General features: G+C 43.5%; 2 protein-coding genes across 2 annotated transcripts in view; both read left to right on the top strand.

Moving 5' to 3' along the window:
- The window catches only part of LOC128402012 (aromatase), a 42,118-nt gene extending 22,636 nt beyond the window's left edge, over window positions 1-19,482 (top strand). Inside the window, exons 3-10 of the mRNA XM_053365745.1 lie at window positions 3,158-3,308; window positions 7,625-7,779; window positions 8,957-9,133; window positions 10,668-10,782; window positions 11,499-11,613; window positions 13,516-13,678; window positions 15,271-15,512; window positions 16,076-19,482. Of these exons, the coding sequence (XP_053221720.1) occupies window positions 3,158-3,308; window positions 7,625-7,779; window positions 8,957-9,133; window positions 10,668-10,782; window positions 11,499-11,613; window positions 13,516-13,678; window positions 15,271-15,512; window positions 16,076-16,330 (1,373 nt within the window). The 3' untranslated portion in view covers window positions 16,331-19,482. The remainder of the gene's footprint in view (window positions 1-3,157; window positions 3,309-7,624; window positions 7,780-8,956; window positions 9,134-10,667; window positions 10,783-11,498; window positions 11,614-13,515; window positions 13,679-15,270; window positions 15,513-16,075) is intronic.
- DMXL2 (Dmx like 2) overlaps window positions 1-19,915 on the top strand; it is a 530,204-nt gene that overhangs the window by 201,989 nt on the left and 308,300 nt on the right. The gene's annotated exons all lie outside the window — the stretch shown is intronic.

Here is a 19,915-nt window from a genome sequence, read left to right as displayed (position 1 = left end):
ACCAGAAGTCAGTTCCAGTATCTACAGTGGTACCTCAGATTACAGACACTTCAAATTACAGACTCCGCTAACCCAGAAATAGGACCCAGGGTTAAGAACTTTTCTTCAGGATGAGAGCAGAAATCACGTGGCAGCGGCACGGCAGCAGCAGGAGGCCCCATTAGCTAAAGTGGTACCTAAGGATAAGAACAGTTTCAGGTTAAGAACGAACCTCCAGAACGAATTAAGTTCTTAACCCGAGGTACCACTGTACTCTGCTTTCAGAAGGTGCCTGTCTGAAATCCTGACGAGGTGCTGTCAGTCAATATCAGGGGTCAGCAAACTTTTTCAGCAGGGGGCTGGTCCACTATCCCTCAGACCTTGTGAGGGGCCAGACTATATTTTTTTTGGGGGGTGAACGAATTCCTATGCCCCACAAATAACCCAGAGATGCATTTTAAATAAAAGGACACGTTCTACCACCACCACCACTACTACTACTAATAATAATAATAATAATAGTAATAGTAATAATAATAATGTGGGTAAAAGCCTCAGCGCCTAGGGCTTGCCGATCGAAAGGTCGGCGGTTCGAATCCCCACAGCGGGGTGCACTCCCGTCGTTCGGTCCCAGCGCCTGCCAACCTAGCAGTTCGAAAGCACTCCCAGGTGCAAGTAGATAAATAGGGACCGCTTACTAGCGGGAAGGTAAACGGCGTTTCCGTGTGCAGCTCTGGCTCGCCAGAGCAGCTTCGTCACGCTGGCCACGTGACCCGGAAGTGTCTCCGGACAGCGCTGGCCCCCGGCCTCTTGAGTGAGATGGGCGCACAACCCCAGAGTCTGTCAAGACTGGCCCGTACGGGCAGGGGTACCATTACCTTTACCTAATAATAATAATAATAATAATAATAATAATAATAATAATTTATTATTTATACCCCTCACCCCTCCCATCTGGCTGGGCTTCCCCAGCCACTCTGGGCGGCTTCCAAAAAAATATTAAAATACTGTAATACATCAAACATTAAAAGCTTCCCTAAACAGGGCTACCTTCAGATGTCTTCTAAACATCAGGTAGTTGTTCTTCTCTTTGACATCTGGTGGGAGGGCGTTCCACAGGGAGGGCGCCACTACCGAGAAGGCCCTCTGCCTGGTTCCCTGTAACTTGGCTTCTCGCAGTGAGGGAACCGCCAGAAGGCCCTAATGTAAAAACACGCTGATTTCCGGACCGTCCGCGAGCCGGATTTAGAAGGCGATGGGGCCGGATCTGCCCCCCGGGCCTTAGTTTGTCTGCCCATGATATAGACAGCCATGAGCTAGATGGACCTAATGGTGTTAGTCTGCATAAGACATATCCTTTGTTCCTGTGGGGTCCCTTCTGACCTGGTGTTTAACTCTCCCTGAAAGACATACAAGTGAGTGGGACCTTGTAGCAGAGGATTCCATGAACCAGGGTTGCTGAATTCTCATCTCCTGTCAGCCCATCAATGGGAGAAATTCCCTTTCTCAAAGTGCCTGGTCCTTCAAATTTGGAATGCAGTGGCATGCAATCAGTGGACCAGGCGGACTAGGCTAGCCTCCTGTGTTCTCAACGCACACCTTGGTCATTCCAGGCTTGGGTGCCCTATTCAGCCAGTGAAAATCACTGAGTGACCTTGGCTCAGTCACTGTCTCCCAGCCAGGGCTTTTTTTCAGCCAGAAGTCTCAAGTGGGTGCCATTGCCATTTGAAGAGAACGAGGGAGGTGTTCGTGGTGAGTTCCAGCACCTCTTTTTCTAGAAAAAATAGCACTGCTCCCAGCTCTGTCGCATCCAGCAAGATGATTCTGCCTACTGGTGGGAGCCAGACTGAATTAGCTGCATTTATTTCTCAGGGAAACAAGACTTGAGATACCAGTCCAGTCTTGTGATCCCAACACTTGCTTCTAAGCAAGCAAGTTTAGGATGGGATGTTTAGAATGGGATGTTATCATTTATTAAATCTACCTACAAGAAGCACAGGATATATCAAAAACTCTAAACATGCGTACTTGCCAAGAAGCTATTTTAAATCTGCCTTGTAAAAATGTAAAGTAAGAGAAATCAGGAAGCTTGACACTGTAGAAGTTCGTGTGAGAGCATCACTTCATTGATCTCAGTGGAGCAATTTCATGCTGAAATGCATTTGGTCTTTTCCATTCTCCACAACCTGGAGAAGAGCCAATATCTTACACATTTGCCTCGCTCTGTTTTCAAAACATTGTCTGCATTTTTTCAAACCGCATTTGGAGCATATGACTGGGGCAGCCTTGAGAGATCATTTGGCGTAAAAGATTGCGGCATACTCTCAAAATAAACAAAGCAGTGAAACAAATGCCAGGCTGGATTAAACTAGCCCTCTCATATCCTTTCAATTACTGTAACAACCTTACGGATAGTATCAGGATTGGAGAACCTATGTTACAGGACTACAACTCCTATTGTACATGACAAGCTGCCTGGGGCTCAATTCTGAATTCCAGCAAGTTTTGGCTGGAGAAATAAGCTATGCGTATGCCACTTTTGGAGGGACGCGAGTGGCACTGTGGGTTAAACCACAGAGCCTAGGACTTGCTGGTCAGAAGGTCGGCGGTTCGAATCCCCGCGACAGGGTGAGCTCTCGTTGCTCGGTCCCTGCTCCTGCCAACCTAGCAGTTCGAAAGCATGTCAAAGTTCAAGTAGATAAATAGGTACCACTCCGGCGGGAAGGTAAACGGCGTTTCCGTGCGCTGCTCTGGTTCGCCAGAAGCGGCTTAGTCATGCTGGACACATGACCCGGAAACTGTACACCGGCTCCCTCGGCCAATAAAGCGAGATGAGCGCCGCAACCCCAGAGTCGGCCACGACTGGACCTAATGGTCAGAGGTCCCTTTACCCTTTACCTTTATGCCACTTTTACACACACACCCCTCCCCAGATCTCAGTTGGTATACATGGTTCTCCCTTCCCCGTTTTTATCCTCACAATAAGGGAAATTTTGAAGCACCGCATTGTTCAATTTTTTTTTATTCCATTTCTATTGCACCTTTCATCCAGGGATCACAGGGTGGTTTACAATATAGCGTCACAAACATACATAACATAGTAACAAACAAAATATTATATATGAATGGATGCTACTGATAAAATCCATCTTTCTTTTCCCCCCCCCTCTTCTTTTAGGCCCTGGCTACTGTATGGGGATTGGTCCCCTTATTTCGCATTGGAGATTCCTCTGGATGGGTATTGGCAGTGCCTGTAACTACTACAACAAGATGTACGGTGAATTTATGAGAGTCTGGATCAACGGAGAAGAGACCCTCATTATTAGCAAGTAAATCTTTGATTTCTGAAAGTCTGGATGGAGAGTAACTATTGCTATTAGAGTGTCCAGATGTAAGAGGAAATTTCTTGGTATCTGTCCTGAAAAAACAGGTGGGAAGTACCATTAAAGAAAAAATAACCAAGCAGGTAGAAGAACAAGCCTTGCTAAAGCACAGCCAGCATGGCTTCTGCAAGGGCAAGTCCTGTCTCATGAACTTTTCAGAGTCTGTTGAGAGTGTCAACAGCGGAGAGCATGAGGCGATCTGGTTGACATAATTTCTACAAGGAAAGGGTGTGGCATTTGAGACTTCTTAGTGTTTGCATCTGGTTACTCTAATTTATTTATTGTGTATTTGAGAGAACGTATATACTGATTAATTACAATGACATCATAGGTCTGACTGCTAGGGCACAACCAGGGGTGGGCTTGGGCAATCTTTTTAATATGGTGCCCTGGGTGAGGTCAAAATCTGGTACCCCAAAATGGATCTTCTCAATCTTGCACCACCTTCGTGGGGGAACCACCCACATCGCCCTAAATCCAATACTGGCACAACCCTGGCTAGATCCTTCTTCACTAGTTTTATGGCGCTGACTGCACTCTTCTTACTGCTGACTTCCCATGGCAGTGAGAGGAGAATCTAAAGAGGAAAATTTGAAACGGAATCTTTCTCTGTGTAAAGAATTTTGTTGTTTAGTCGTTTAGTTGTGTCCGACTCTTCGTGACCCCATGGACCAGAGCACGCCAGGCACTTCTGTCTTCCACTGCCTCCCGCAGTTTGGTCAAACTCATGCTGGTAGCTTCGAGAACACTGTCCAACCCTCTCGTCCTCTGTCGTCCCCTTCTCCTTGTGCCCTCCATCTTTCCCAACATCAGGGTCTTTTCCAGGGAGTCTTCTCTTCTCATGAGGCGGCCAAAGTATTGGAGCCTCAGCTTCAGGATCTGTCCTTCCAGTGAGCACTCAGGGCTGATTTCCTTAAGAATGGAGAGGTTTGATCTTCTTGCAGTCCATGGGACTCTCAAGAGTCTCCTCCAGCACCATAATTCAAAAGCATCAATTCTTCGGCGATCAGCCTTCTTTATGGTCCAGCTCTCACTTCCATACATCACTACTGGGAAAACCAGGCTCATAAAAAGCTTCGGGAAGCTTTTAATGTTTGATGTATTATAGTATTTTAATATTCTTTTGGAAGCCACCCAGAGTGGCTGGGGAAGCCCAGCCAGATGGGTGGGGTATAAATAATAAATTATTATTAATATTATTATTATTATCATTATTATTATAGAAAACACTGCCTGCTTTTGTTGCAAGGGGCCCAATCTGAATCAGGGCTTCAGTGTGGGGGAATTGAAGCCCCCCCCCCAGCCACATGCCAGGATCCTAATCTAGATTAGGAGCCCCGATGCTGGCTAGTCTGTAGAGATCAGAGAACACGTCATAGAATGAAAGGGACCCTGAGCATAGCTGTCAACGTTTCCCTTTTTTTAAAGGGAAATTCCCTTATTCCAAATAGAATTCCTCGCAAGAAAAGGGAAAAGTTGACAGCTATGAGGGTCATCTAGTCCAACCACCTGCAATGCAGGAAAATACAGCTGTCCCATGCAGGGTTTGAACCTGTGACCTTGGCATTATCAGCACCATGCTCTAGCCCACTGGCTATCTAGGCTATCAGAAAAACTCAGCCGTCATAAGCAAATGCCTTGACTCATGTCCTATGTAGTTTTGTGCCATTAAAAAGTCACCTGCTAATTTCTGCAAAGCACACCTCTGTTAAGAGATGGGAGGACGCCAGGCCAGAAGTTGAGCGTTGTCTTGGTTGCATTTTCCTGCCCATGTGACAACCCAGCCTCATCACATTCCTTGCACTGTGGAGCTATTTCTTAGCTTATAGCTCCCTCTTGCGGACATTCAGCTTCAGTTGCTGGTCTTAGGATAAACCGCGGCAGCTGCACAAACAGAAAAATGATGAAAACATTTTAATTTATTTCTGGTATTGGCATGATTTATTTGTGAACCATCTTTCAACAAATGTTCTCAAATGTGGGCTCTTTCTTTATTAGCAATTGCGGCAACTTATCTTTTTTGAAACTAACTTTTCTTTCGTTTCTTTTTTCTGTAACCCAGTAGTCACAATTAAATTCAAATTTTTTAAAAAAGAAAATGTATACACTATGGGAAGTGTGTGCGTGTAAGTGCATATGTTTGTGAAAAGAACATGCAGAAATGCATTGTATTGAAGAAAAAGGCTTTACAGACATGTGTGTGGAGAAACTTGTGCTAAAATGCTGAAGAGTTTTCTCCTGACGTCTTCCCTGGAAAAAATAAAAATTGCAAACGGATGTGGAAGTGTGTAAAACTGAACATCAGATTGGAAAAATCAGAAACTGCCCCTTGCAGGGCGGAGGCCTCATCAGATGTCTGATGAAGGTACTCCCAACAGCAGCTTGCCATTTCTTTGGAGAGGACACAATCCCTGACACTCAATAGCTATGTTCTACCCTTATGAGTGGCGCTGTAGGTTAGACCACAGAGCCTAGGCCTTGCCGATCAGAAGGTCGGCGGTTCGAATCCCCGCGACGGGGTAAGCTCCCATTGCTCGGTCCCTGCTCCTGTCAACCTAGCAGTTCGAAAGCACCTCAAAGTGCAAGTAGATAAATAGGTACCACTCTGGCAGGAAGGTAAACGGCGTTTCTGTGCGCTGCTCTGGTTCGCCAGAAGTGGCTTAGTCAGCAGATGTCTGATGAAGGTACTCCCAATAGCAGCTCGCCATTTCTTTGGAGAAAGCCAAGTGGTACCCTCTGGGATATCCTAGAGGGGTGGGAACAAACCAGGCCATTGCTTCTGGTGATGCCAACTGCTGAAGTTCAAGCCTGCCAATGTCTTCAGCCTCAACATCCCTGCCTAGCTTTCAGCATCTGTTCTGGTTTTGGATCTCGCAAGACTGCGATGGTCTGCAAAGATAGTGTCTGTGCTACAAAGTGACCCAAAATCTCACAGAAGGAGTTGTGTACAGCTGTCGTAATAAAAGACAACGTCAAACACTCTGCCAATCAACTTGTTATGTCTTCTTCTGTGCTGAGCTAAGAAATAAAATAAAAAAATCTGTGGGTTTTATTTTCTTCCATCAGAGGAAGAGATTGGCCACTGGCGATGATCCGACTGAAAGCAATTTGCTGACATTGGGGGAGTTTGTTGACATGGGGAATATTGCATTCGTTATCCAGAATATAACCCTAGGGCTCCTCTTCCTTTCATACTGCAGTACCTGTTGTATCGTGGCCCTGTGACTTTTAGACTGATTTAGCGGCGTTGCTGTTCCCCCATCATTTCTGCACATGTGCACTTCTGTCCTCCCACCCCCCCCCATGAAAACTGCAGGAAATAACTGCATGCTGGGATACTGTTTTAAATTTTGTCATTTTATTCCCAAGTTAAGGGGGCTGCAAATGTGGTTTTTCACCAGGATTCAAATAACACGAAAATGAGTGCTGCGACGTTCCATTTGTTTTCCGGAAGTGGATTTTACATGGTTTGGAATCTTGTGGGGTTTTTTTAATGATATTTATTAAGTTTTCAAAGGAAAAAAAATTACATAAATAAAAAGAATAAAAGAACGACAAAAATAGAAATAAAAAAAAGAAAATACAAAATACAGAAAAAGGTAAAAAACATTTAAAAAGAAAACACATCAATCTTTCCATATCATATATTCATAACCTTGCTTCCCTGACCTCCTCACACCTCCCTTTTTTGTATTCCAATTCAGTTAGTTAATTCAGCAATTTCTTTCCCTCTTTATTTTTATCTTAATCCTTTAACTTAATATAATATAACTTTGAGTTCTCACCTGTTAATAATCCATTTTTCATACACCTTTATAACATTGCTGCTTAAACCACTTAACTTCATTCTGACATCATTCTAACATTCATTAATTTTGCAATATTTCTGTAAATAGTCTTTAAATTTCTTCCAATCTTCTTCCACCGACTCTTCTCCGTGGTCTCGGATTCTGCCAGTCATTTCCGCCAATTCCATGTAGTTCATCACCTTCATCTGCCATTCTTCCAGGGTGGGTAGATCTTGCGTCTTCCAATACTTTGCAATAAGTATTCTTGCTGCTGTTGTGGCATACATAAAGAAAGTTCTGCCCTTTTTTGGCACCAATTGGCCGACCATGCCCAGGAGAAAGGCCTCTGGTTTCTTCAAAACATGGTTTGGAATCTTGAATACAATGCCACAGTTAACAGTTAGGGAAACATCAAGGAAACAGAATGAACTGCCTTGTGAATGTGGCCTTAATAGTCTTTCTTCTGCTTGCTAGATCTTCAGGTATGTTTCACGTAATGAAATACGGGCATTACACCTCTCGATTTGGGAGCAAGCTGGGCTTAAAGTGCATCGGCATGCATGAGAACGGGATCATATTTAACAATAACCCAGAACTCTGGAAAGAAATCCGACCCTTCTTCACCAAAGGTAAGCTCTGGATTTCTGGTTCTCCATGCAGCATCTATTCCTGTTTTGAAAGTGCAGTCAGTTTATGTCATTTAAATAAATAAGTAGGCTAGGATGGCTGCCATGCCAAATGAGCAAGAAGAGTTCAAACTCAAGCAACGGCAAGTAGCTCCACTGAGATACTTCCAGGCCTGGTCTCAGGGTTCAGCAGGGCTGAGGACCTGCCCAGGGTCTCAGGGCTCAGAAGAGACCCTCACTGACTGGCCCAACCCAGCCAAACCACTGGGGCCAACCTGAAGTCCCAGATGTCCCTGCTGCCACTGTGCCTCAGTGGCTCAGAGCACCTTTTACCCGTTTCAGTTTGTGTACCAGCTATGCCCATTCTTGCACAGGATAACCTTGCCATGGCGGTCCATGTGATGATAACCTCACTGCTAGACTACTGTAATGTCCTCTGTGTGGGTCCTCCTTTGCACCAGGTTCTGAAGATGCAGCAACTTCCATATGCAGCTGCCAGGGTGCTTATTGGGTCACCCATTTTTACAAATATTACACCGGTGCGGAAGGATCTGCTCTGGCTGCCTCCTAGCTCCTGAGCCAAATTCAGAGGGGTTTTCTGCTGACACTAGACACCCTAAACAACTTGGGACCATTATAGCTAGCAGACTGCCTCCCCTAGTGCAGACCAAGCTGATCTTTAAGGATCTTCTGATGAAACCCTTCTGGTCAGTCCAAGGCTTGTTTATTGTCACTCGGTGAGGATGCAGAAGACATCCTTCTTGGCAAGAGCATCCTCCCTCTGGTGTGCCCTCCCTTAGGTAATTCATGAGGCAGAGATAGTAATTAAAAATTGTGTATATATTCCAAAGTTTTCCTGGGCTTTGCCTCTTCTCTTTTAATCCCCTGTTGCCCCTGTTGCTTAGTTCAATTTGGACAGTTGTGCTTAGTTTTTACCTAGTTTTTAGGAAAGTGTATTGAAGGCCCCAGTTGTATTCATATGGTTGCTTGGAGACTGCTTAGAGAATTTTGTTACATGAGGGGGTATAAAATTGTGTGTGATATTAATTAAAGGCTTACTGGAGCCTAGGGCTAGCCCTAGAGACTTCCATTTTGCTTCCCCGATTGGGCACTTCCCCTTGAAATATATAGCTCAGTACCAAACTGTCTATAGACTATAAGGAAATTTGTGAAATTGCAGCTCTCTCTGGCCCGGGTCTCGTGCGGATGGTATCTATTTGTGTTGACTCAACGGCTGAACATTTGAACCAGCTAACGGAATCGGCTCCCAAGCCTGAATACTTCAACAGCCTGAATCTCATGAGACGTATCATGCTGGACACGTCAAACAGACTTTTTCTTGGGATTCCTCTTGACGGTACTGAAATTATCTTTCTTAGGCTTCACCATGATTCCATAATCATCCCCTCTATTTCCAAAGTCCACTGATGGGTGTGGGTGCTTATTTAGCCAAATCATCACTATCTGCACATAAGAGGGAAATTTGGGGAGGTGTGGTGGAACCCCAAGGAAGGCAGAAGTACAAAATCTCTTTTTTGGGGAGGAAGGGATGTCAGGCTATGTACATATGAATGCACCCATTTAAGCCATTCAATGCAAACCCTACTCAGCGTCTCTTCTTCTCTGGTGATCACTCATAGCCGAGTAAGATTGTCTTCTATGAACACAGTTTTGACAGTGAGTCCATAAGTGACTGTGGAGGCCAATTCTGGATCCACACATCCTTTCACAGTGGGAGGACACAGGTTTCTGGGCAGGAGTTGACCATGGTGAGGGCTCGTCAAGCATGTCTTCCTCTTAGCACGTTTCTCCCTTTCGTCCTGAGTTCAAGCATCTTCAAAGCCCACGACACCTTTGGTAAAGGCTGTTCTCCAATTGGAGTGTTCACAGGCCAGTGTTTCCCAGTTGTCGGTGTTTATACTACATTTTTTAGATTTGTCTTGAGAGAGTCTTTAAACCTCTTTTGTTGACCACCAGGATTACGCTTTCCATTTTCCAGCTCAGAATAGAATAGTTGCTTTGGAAGACCATGATCAGGCATCCGCACAACATGACCAGTCCAGCAAAGTTAATGTTGAAGAATCATTGCTTCAACACCCATGATTTTTGCTTCTTCCGGTACACTGGAAGTAGTACTCTGAGTAGACCCATTGAACTTAATAGACATGACTTAGGTAATTGGTTTCAATGGGTGTACTCTGAGTAGGACTGTTCACTACAACCCATAGTCTCCTTTGGGGTGGGTGAGCACAGTCTTGATGTCCCACTTAATTTGTGAGATTGTCAGTTAGTCATTGTGCATTTACTATAGACTTCCACAGCCTGGGGATCTGTGGATGTCTTGAGCTCCAGTTCACACCATCCCTGGCAATGGGCCATGCTGGCTAGGGATGATGGGAGTTGTAGTCCAAAATATTTGGAGGGCACTATGTTGGGGAAAGCTGGTTTAATGTATCACCTGGCTGATCTTAGACTGGCTGAACCCACCAAAAAGAGTTGGGTCTCAGTTTTCCTTCCTAATTAACCATTTCAGTTGCCTGTTGAGATCCTTTTCCTTCATTTGTTTTATTCACTGCTGCCACTTCTGGGTGTTTTTTTTCCCTTCTCCACTGATAGGAAGCAATGTAATTTTCCTAAATAAGTGGATGAATCGATAGTTACAGGAGACCCCCTCTACGCCCAGATGTAATTCCCTGCTTGGAAGGGTCGAGAAATTAAGATTCACTTCTTACCAAACTTCCCTAATCCACACTTTCTGGAAAAAAGAATACATGAATCAGAACCTAGCCTTACAATTTTCCAGAAGGATGTGGTTGGCCCCATCAATGGGTTGCTGTTCACGGTGTTGGAGCTTCTTTCCATTTATGTTTCTGTTTCCCTTGTCATTTCAGAAAACGAAGTTGTGCTTAAAATCCAAAACTACTTTGATGCTTGGCAAGCGCTGCTCCTGAAACCTGACATCTACTTTAAGATTTCTTGGCTGTATAAAAAATATGAGAAGTCTGCGTAAGTACCAGCAACAGCAGCAATTTTACTGAGAGTGGGCCAGGACTGCGTGCCTTGCCTACACACCTACTCTAGAGTCTTCGTTTGTGGGACGAGTAAAAAGTGCTTGGATTGCAGTGTAATTCTGCACCGTCTTTACACAGTTACCTGGGAGTAAGCTCAATTGAATACAGTGGGACTTACTTCTGAGTAGACAATGTAAGGCTCCACTTAATCAAGGACTAAACGCTCCACATGTTTCCTAAGAAAGCATTGCAATTAAATAATTTAAAGTGGTTTGGTGACCTTTATAGGAAAGGCTTCGAACATCAACATCACCATTTCTTACCTTTGGTGCAGGTATTTTATTTCCAGCAGAAACAGGACTCTGTTTTTGCATCTGCAGACACACAAACACATACTTTTAATTGTTCCCGGAGATGTTGAGGGGAGGAAAAGGGGAAACCAGGATATTCTGGAATCAAATCAGAAACCAGGATGGCTTCTGTAATTCCGGGACTGTCCCTGGAAAATCAGGACAATGGAGGGTATGGTCTCCACAGGTTGTGAAAGGTTGGGGAGGTGTTTGTTTGGGTGTGCATGTCTGTGTCTGCAGTAGACAAATGTCACTTACTTCCTGTTCAACTGCAGTATAGGTTGAAACGTAGAGGGCTGTCTGATTCTTACACCAAGGCACTGCAGGTACTAAGTGATATACTGGATCCCTTCTGTTTTAGGAAGGATTTGAAAGAAGTCATTGAAATCTTAATAGAGAAGAAACGACAAGAGCTTTTCAAACTTGAGAAACTGGAGGACCACATGGATTTTGCATCACAGCTGATTTTTGCTCAGGTGATTTTTTAAAAAAATAATAATGCATGAACTGTAATTGATCACCTCACATTGGGGCATAAAATGTTGCTTTTATAGAAAGTTCCTTTTTAAATTATAGAACAGATAGTTCATGTATCTTAAGATCTTAAGAAGAGTCCCGCTAGATGAGACCATGAAGAGTCCCGCTCCTCAGCATGGCTGGTAGCCAATGATAGCCAGATCCTCCATGAATTAGTTGGTGGCCATCACTACATCCTGTGGGATTGTGAAATGAAAACATCTGAATCTTTACATCATGTTATGTTTATCTGCCCTTTGTACAGTTCAGCCCGTGCTAGTATACTAAACTCCATAATCCAGCCTATGGCTGACAAACCAGTAGACCTACAGCTTGCCTGGGTTCTTCAAGATGTGGATCCTTATATTACCCAACAGGTTGCTAAATTCCTAACAGCCGTCCTCTCGTACAAGAGACGGAATGGAATGTTAGCTGATTATTGATAGTTATAAGAATTTTCTATAATGACATCAGATATTGTTTTTAGTGTAGTGCCTAAATTTTTTAATCTTAATCTTAAACTTTTTTTTATGAACGGCTAATATCTGTCCTTGTGAGTTGTGAACTGTGTTATACTACTTGTGGTTTGTATGAGTCCACTGTTTTATTTGATTTGTTTTGTTGCGTTTCATGATGGGCGTAAAGCCGAATAAACACTTTGATTGATTGATTGATACATCCTGTGGGACTGTGGCTCAGTATTATGTCTTCTGACATATAGCAGCTCTCAAAGTACTGAGCTTTCCCCTCATCTGCTACCTGGAGACATGGGCGTGGCAGGATTTTTCTTGGGGGAGGTAGCTGTTGAGCCTTTTTTAGGAGATCCATCAAAGTTGTGAGTTTTGGGGGGGATCATGGGGGGCATGCTTTTCAGCAATTTCTGTGGCTCTAGTGGGGCCTGCCCCCTTGGCTATAGCCATGCTTGGAAGCACCAGGGAATGGAACCCGGGACCTTCTGCATGCAAAGGATGTGTTCTGCCATGGACCTATGGCTTCTCCCCACCTGTGATGAGCAAATTGCTTCATTTGTTCCTGGCTTTCCCCACCACAAACACAGTAGCGATGGGAGAGAGATGGGATTCTGTCGACGAAATCGGCGAACCTACCCAATCCACACTTTCTGAAACAGTATGCAAACTGAAACTCAGCTGTCCTTCAGAATTTGCACTTCTCTGCTTTACACAAGGCAGTTCTCCTGCCAAGTAATGTGTACAAAAATGCATATACTAGGGTAAAGTGTGCACAGAAATTGCATGCAAAAATGCATTATATTTGGGGAAATTGGCTTGCAAGAGTATGCATATTAGAAATGTTTATTTATTTGTTTTATGACATATATATGCCACCTTTTCTCTTCCAAGGACCTTAAGGTGGTGTACATGGTTCTCCACCTCACCATTTCATCCTCACACCAACCCTGTGTGGTAGGTTAGGCTGAGAGGCAGTGACTGGTCCAAGGTCACCCAGTGAGCTTCATAGCTGAGCGGGGATTCGAACTCTGGTCTCCCAGGTCATAGTCCGACACTCTAACCATTACGCCACATGTATATTAGGAGAACTTTGCACATAATTTCAGGTAAATTTCCACGAGAGCTTTTTAAAGACGTCCACATGGATGTGGAAATGTGGGGAACTAGAGTTAAGACTGAGGGGGAAATGAGAACCTGAGAGAAACCAAAATTGAGTGATTTGCACATTTCCAAAACATAACCAGCTGTTGGTCCTCTGATGCATTGATGCATTGCCCTAGACACACTGCCCTACTGAGTTCATTCTCTCACTGCTCGCTGATCTGAGTAGAATTTAACACTGTTGTTGGCAACCAAGTCTAGTAGCCATCATCTGCCCATTCAATCTTTCAGAGCCGTGGAGACCTAACTGGTGAGATGGTCAACCAGTGTGTATTGGAAATGCTGATAGCTGCCCCAGATACTCTCTCGGTGACTCTGTTCTTCATGCTAGTGCTGATTGCAGAACACCCTCAGGTGGAAAAGGAGATGGTGAAGGAAATAGAGGCTGTGATGGGTAAGTACTCAGTGACACTGGAAGAGAAGGGTGATTTCCCTAATGAACAAATATGTACTTTGAGCTAGGAAGGGTCCAAACTATTAGTGATCCAAAGATAATGATCCCAAAGTTTTCTGTAAAACCCCACTGAACACTTTTTCTTAATATATCTTAATTCTTATATCTGTCTTGCAACTATTACTGAAGTTCCTCGAATACTGCAACGGAGTTTAAACTACTATATTTATATTTCAAATACTCTTTGAAAAGGGTCCAAACTATTAGTGATCCAAAGATAATGATCCAAAAGTTTTCTGTAAAACCCCACTGAACACTAGGCTTGCCGCTTTAATTTGGCGGCAGTGAATAGAATGGCTCTTGTGCCTTTGATAACTGCTGGATGTTCAAAAATTAGACTGGATTATTTATTGTGATACTCTCTCTGTGGCATTCTTTTTTTTATTATTGATACAGAAGAAAAAAGAGAAAACACAAATACCAAATTACACATAGGAATAACCATAGACACAGAATTTTCTTAACAAACAATAAAACATAAATTGGTCTTAACACTAAAGACCCAACCTCCCGTCTATTCCATAATTTGATTTCACTTTACTTATTGCCAATACACACTTTTATCATAATTAAACTTTTTCTTAATATATCTTAATTCTTATATCTGTCTTGCAACTATTACTGAAGTTCCTCGAATACTGCAACAGAGTTTAAACTACTATATTTATATTTCAAATATTCTTTGAAAAGGGTCCAAACTATTAGTGATCCAAAGATAATGATCCAAAAGTTTTCTGTAAAACCCCAACAAACACTAGGCTTGCCGCTTTAATTTGGCGGCAGGGAATAGAATGGCTCTTGTGCCTTTGATAACTGCTGGATGTTCAAAAAATTAGACTGGATTATTTATTGTGATACTCTCTCTGTGGCATTCAAAGCACTCTGGAAACTTCCATTGGTGTGAAATGTTCCTGTCCTGTTGCTAACTAACAAAAGCAGGAGTGGGGAACTGGGAATGGTCTCTACACAGCTGTAGGTCACCTCACATCACAACAACATTGGGTGATCAGTTCTTGCCAGTTTGGAGCCCTGACAATAAGCTGGTGGTTGGAACTTCAAAGTGCTCAGTGCTGTTCTCTGCAAGCACCACCAGCTGATCATCATTTCAAGGGTCTCTCTACAGGATCGCTGATTGTTTGTGCTTGCAGAGGACTATGTATGGGTCTTTGAAACCCCAACAGCCAGCTTAACTTCAGGGCTTCAGCGCCATGGCTCTGTTAGTTTGGACTGTGCAGGGAGTTGGTTTTGTTTTGTTTTCACATGATTCTCCCACCTGCTATCTGCAGCGGTTCAGTCCCACAACAGAGACATCAAGCGAGGATGTAGTCTTGATAGTCTGTTTCTCAGAAGTGATCAGCAAGACTCAAGTTTTAGGTTTTTATACTGAAGCAAAATTCAAAAGCTGGCTTTAAAAGTGTAGAAATGAATTCTGCAATTCTGCCGTATTCCAAATCTGTGCAGAAATGTCATTTCAGCTCTTTCTCAGTGGTGATATCAGAGACCAGCTGTTTTATCTTACATGCTTCCTAAAGGTGACAGAGATATCCAAAGTGAGGACATCCCAAAGCTAAAAGTGGTGGAGAATTTTATTCTCGAGAGCATGAGATACCAGCCAGTCGTGGACTTGGTCATGCGCAAAGCCTTGCAAGACGATGTGATTGATGGCTATCCTGTCAAGAAAGGAACCAACATCATTCTGAACATCGGGCGCATACATAAGCTTGAGTTCTTCCCAAAGCCAAATGAATTCTCACTTGACAACTTTGAGAAAAACGTAAGTTTGGGGTTTGTTTTTTTTAATTGTTTGAGGCTGTTGCTTCACTAGCATCGGTATCTGGTCTCTTCAACTAGTTGCTAGGGCCCCGAGGCCCCACCACTGACATATGATCTGGGTCCTGTCTTATTTAGGACAGGGAAGTTATTGGTGATAAAATTAAGTCTAATAGGTAAAGGCAGACTTAGATTATGAGTTCAAATTCAACCTTGCCACAAGAGCACGTGTGCCCACCAGTAAAACACTGTCCAAAAAGAATTTTGACACAAGATTTCTTTTTCTGTAGTGTTTTACCAGTGTATAGAAACTGATTCGTAATGGGAAGGGAGTCACACAAAAACTGCAGCAAACTGCATGTGCTCCAGAATTGCTTTTAGTAATTTCCCTATTTAATTTCTCCAGAATTTTGGAGTGGAACTCAGGGAAGAGTGAACTGGAAGGAAAATAAAGTTCTGGAATAGGGATGAACACATCTCCCTTGGTGGGTGGGTGTAGTGTTTTGGGGTGCTGTTTATGAAATTTTTTAATTCTGACTTTTCTTCGAAAATTGTTTTTTTGTGAAGGTCCCCCATCGTTACTTTCAGCCCTTTGGATTTGGTCCCCGTGGTTGTGTTGGGAAGTTTATTGCCATGGTGATGATGAAGGCTATCCTGGTGACTTTCCTGAGAAGGTGCAATATCCGGACTCTAAAAGATCAAGGTCTCAATCACATTCCAAAAAACAATGACTTGTCAATGCATCCAGATGAAAGCCAGCCATTGCTGCAGATGCTTTTCGTGCCAAGAAATAACGTGAGCAACAACCATCATGGGGAATAAAACAGCCCATGAAGTCTCCAAACACTGATTGTTTGGGCTACCTTAATGAAAACTGATTGGTTGGACTACTCTGCTCAAATGAAGAATTCTCATCCATCTGGGGAGCATCCATTCACTCATCCAATGAATAAATTGCTGGTACAAGTGGCCATTTGATAGAACTCAGGTTCTGGCTTCCATTCAGGATGGAGCACCATTTTTTGGTATACCAAAAAAAAAAAAGTTAACATTCATGCAAGGAGGACCTACAAGTATCTTTGCGAATTATTCTGTGAAGCTGAAATTGTGTGATGGAAATTCCGTTCTGCAAGAAGCACTGAAGAACCCATTTATGTAGATCCATGGAGGTGAGATGAGATAAGAATTATGCAAGAGGCAGCAGCTGGATTCTTGCACCACTGTTGATTAGGAAGCAGAAGTCAAATTTTGAGCTGCACATGCACAGATAAGACTTCTTTGAAAGCAACAGAACAATGTAACTCTACTGTGGAGTCATGAAGATTTCATTGACGGCTGTGCTTGCTGTCTTATCATGGCAAGCCATCCTGATTCACTTTGGAGTACCGCAAAGCACTGATTTTCTTCATCTGTTTGATTTGAAGGAGAGGAGCACACATATTCTCTCTGGACTTGATGGGTGACTTTCTCCCATTTGTTTTGTACGTTGTGGGGTGCATGTGTGTGGGGTGGGGGTTCGGGTCACTTTCACAGAACTATTTTTCCAGGCTGAGAGTATGAGTTGGGTGAACACGAGTTGGGCGTCTGCTTGCAGCAAAGCATATGGCCGCCATCTTTTCTTTGCCACTGCTAATGGCCAGAGCCGGGATGACAAAAACCCAAATGCTGCCACATTCTGCAGCATAGGCATTCAGCAACTGCTTGGGCTAACTGGCAGGCCACAGATCTATGTTCTGCTCCCATTTCTGGTCCACCACTGAAATGACAGGCTGGAACATTCCCTGGGCAGCAAATTTCCCCAGGACTCCAAAATAACTATTTCTGGGTCAGCTGTCCATTGGCTCTCTCACATTGGAAGGACTATGAAGGTTTCTGGATTGTGGTGGGACTTCTCTGGGCAGTCACAGAAGCATTTGCTACGTCTGATTCCTGGCTCGGAGTTTCTACCTTTTCGTGATGACTGCCTTCGGCCAAGCTTAGTCAACATGGTACCCCCCATGGGCTATGTTCTCAGCAGCAGCCATTCAGGGCTCAAATTCAAAAGGGATATCCATGCTACTGAGAAGAGACTGTTCATGAATACCTTAGAATGGGAGAAGAACTAGGAGTTTACTCTTCAAGTCTCAGCCTCTTCACTCTTGGCTTCAACTCTGCCTCCCCTTTTCTCTCCTTGCGTTGAGTCTTAACTCAGCTTACCTCCTTCTTCCAGGACGAAGCTCAAGGAACAGCAAGTTGCTCGGTCCAAGAATTGAACCTCTCCCTCTCCTTTATCCATCAGCCTTGACAGCAATGGAACTTGCTGTTTTTTGCCTGATCATCCCTTGAGTGACCCCACCTGGCCAATCTTGGGAGAACTCTGGCACCGTCTTCTGAGGTCCTTGCAGTTTTTGCTCTGTGTTGATGAACTGGACCAAACACATCCATACCAGATAGTACACTGATTTCAAAGAGTTATTGCTAAGCTCTGCAGGACTGATTTATGGTTCTTGTGATTTATTCTTGTGGTGTGTTTTTTTCCTGATTCTGCATGCAAACATGTATGCCTAAACTGACTGACTGTATGATTTCACGCTCTGGCCCTGGATTCAAGCACTGCTTTGTTGTGATCAGCTCCTGTGAAAGGTTTTGCTGATTTTGGGGGTGACCTCGTTGTGCAGTGGCTGTTGCACAGATCAAAGCTGGTGGGGGGCGTTTTCTAAACGTAGACACGTTTGCTGCGGTCAGGTTGCTTGCGAGGTATATTTAAAGGGCTTCTCAAAATCAGTTGCAGTTAACTGGTACTCTCCTACAATGTGGGGGTCATTATAAGGAGAATGTGATTTCCCTGTGACAATAATTTCACTGGTTATTGGTCCAATTGCGGGCACCATTCAAGGTACTGGTTACATTGGAGTGGTATCAAATACTAGTTATACTCAGAGTAGAGTCACTGAAATTAATGGACATGACTAAACTACAATCCTAGTCTGATTTAACTGGGAGTAAATTGGGTTAGGATTGCAAGTGTGCCTTGTCTGTTAATTCAATGGGACTTAGTCTGAGTAGATAGCATTTCCCTTTTCTTGCGAGGAATCCTATTCGGAATAAGGGAATTTCCCTTTAAAAAAGGGAAACGTTGACAGCTATGGTAGATAGGGGCCTCACATGCCTGATACATTTAATGCTATATCCTTCCACTTTAAGCAGTCATGGGTTCCCTCAAAGGCTCCTGGGAACTGTAGTTTGTTAAGGGTACCAGAACTACAATTTCCAGAGCAGATTAATAATCAACACCTCTTCCCAAGGAACTATGGGAATTGTAGCTCTGTGAGGGGAATAGGAGGTTTCCTAGCAACTCTAGTGGAATGAAACTACTTTAAATGTATAGGGCAGATGGGCTTATGATTAGGATAGCAGCCTGACTTAGGTCTCTTCACTTCAGTGGGTCTTCTCGAAGGAGAACTTAGCTGGATACAAGCCAAGATTATCTGAATGGCTGTATTCTTCCAGGAGAGAGCCTTCTTCTGGTCTGGCCAACATCTGAAGCCCATTTGGGAAAAACTCAGGAGAGGCACTTCTCAGTGTTGCTTGGCAATTCCTTGCCAAGGGAGGACCATCTAAGCCCCTCCTCCAATGGCCTCCCACCAGCATGTGAAGATGTGTTTATTCAGACAAGCCTTCGATGTCACGCGCTGACTTGTTATGGGTACAATTAATATGTTGCAATTTGTTCAACTGGCTGTTGTTTCGATCAGCTTTATTGATTTTTATTGATGTTTGTACGTTTTTGACTGCTATTTTGTACTATACTTTGTATTTCACTGCTGTTAGCCACTTTGAGCATCATTTGGCAGGAAGGTGGGTTGCACAATTAAGAAATAATAACATAACATAACATAAAGTTGGGGAAAGCTTTTATATAAAACTTGCTTAAAATTTGTAAGAAGGGGGAAACACCCACTAATTCAGTCACCTAAAGCCATGACAAATTTCTTTCTTTCTTTCTTTCTTTCTTTCTTTCTGGTCCATGACTTTCCCCCAAAAAAACTGATTTTAAAGGGTGAAAGTAAGCAATGTGAGGGCTATCTTCTGTAACGCGTCAACTGCTAGCATTTTTAGGTAAAATTACTGTAAAATTGTATTGTAAAATAATTATTGTACAGAGGTTTTAATATGTTGCCTTATGGCAGGGGTAGGACATCTGCTTTGCATGCAGAAAGTCCTAGACTTGATCCCTGGTATCTCTAGGTAGGACTAGGAAGATCTCTTGACTGGAAGGAATTCTGGGAGGCAGCTGCCAGTGAGTTTAGACAATACTGAACTAGACATACCAATGATTTGACTCAGTACAAGACAGTTTATTGTGTTCCTTTGTCAAGAGAAGCAAAGCAAAGTCTATGGGTGACCTGTTGCTGATCTGTGAGGATG

Source organism: Podarcis raffonei, chromosome 14 (assembly GCF_027172205.1).
Source record: "Podarcis raffonei isolate rPodRaf1 chromosome 14, rPodRaf1.pri, whole genome shotgun sequence".
NCBI classification, from domain to species: Eukaryota; Metazoa; Chordata; class Lepidosauria; order Squamata; family Lacertidae; genus Podarcis; species Podarcis raffonei.
Note: the sequence above shows the minus strand (reverse complement) of the source record. Positions and strands in the feature narration are given on the sequence as shown.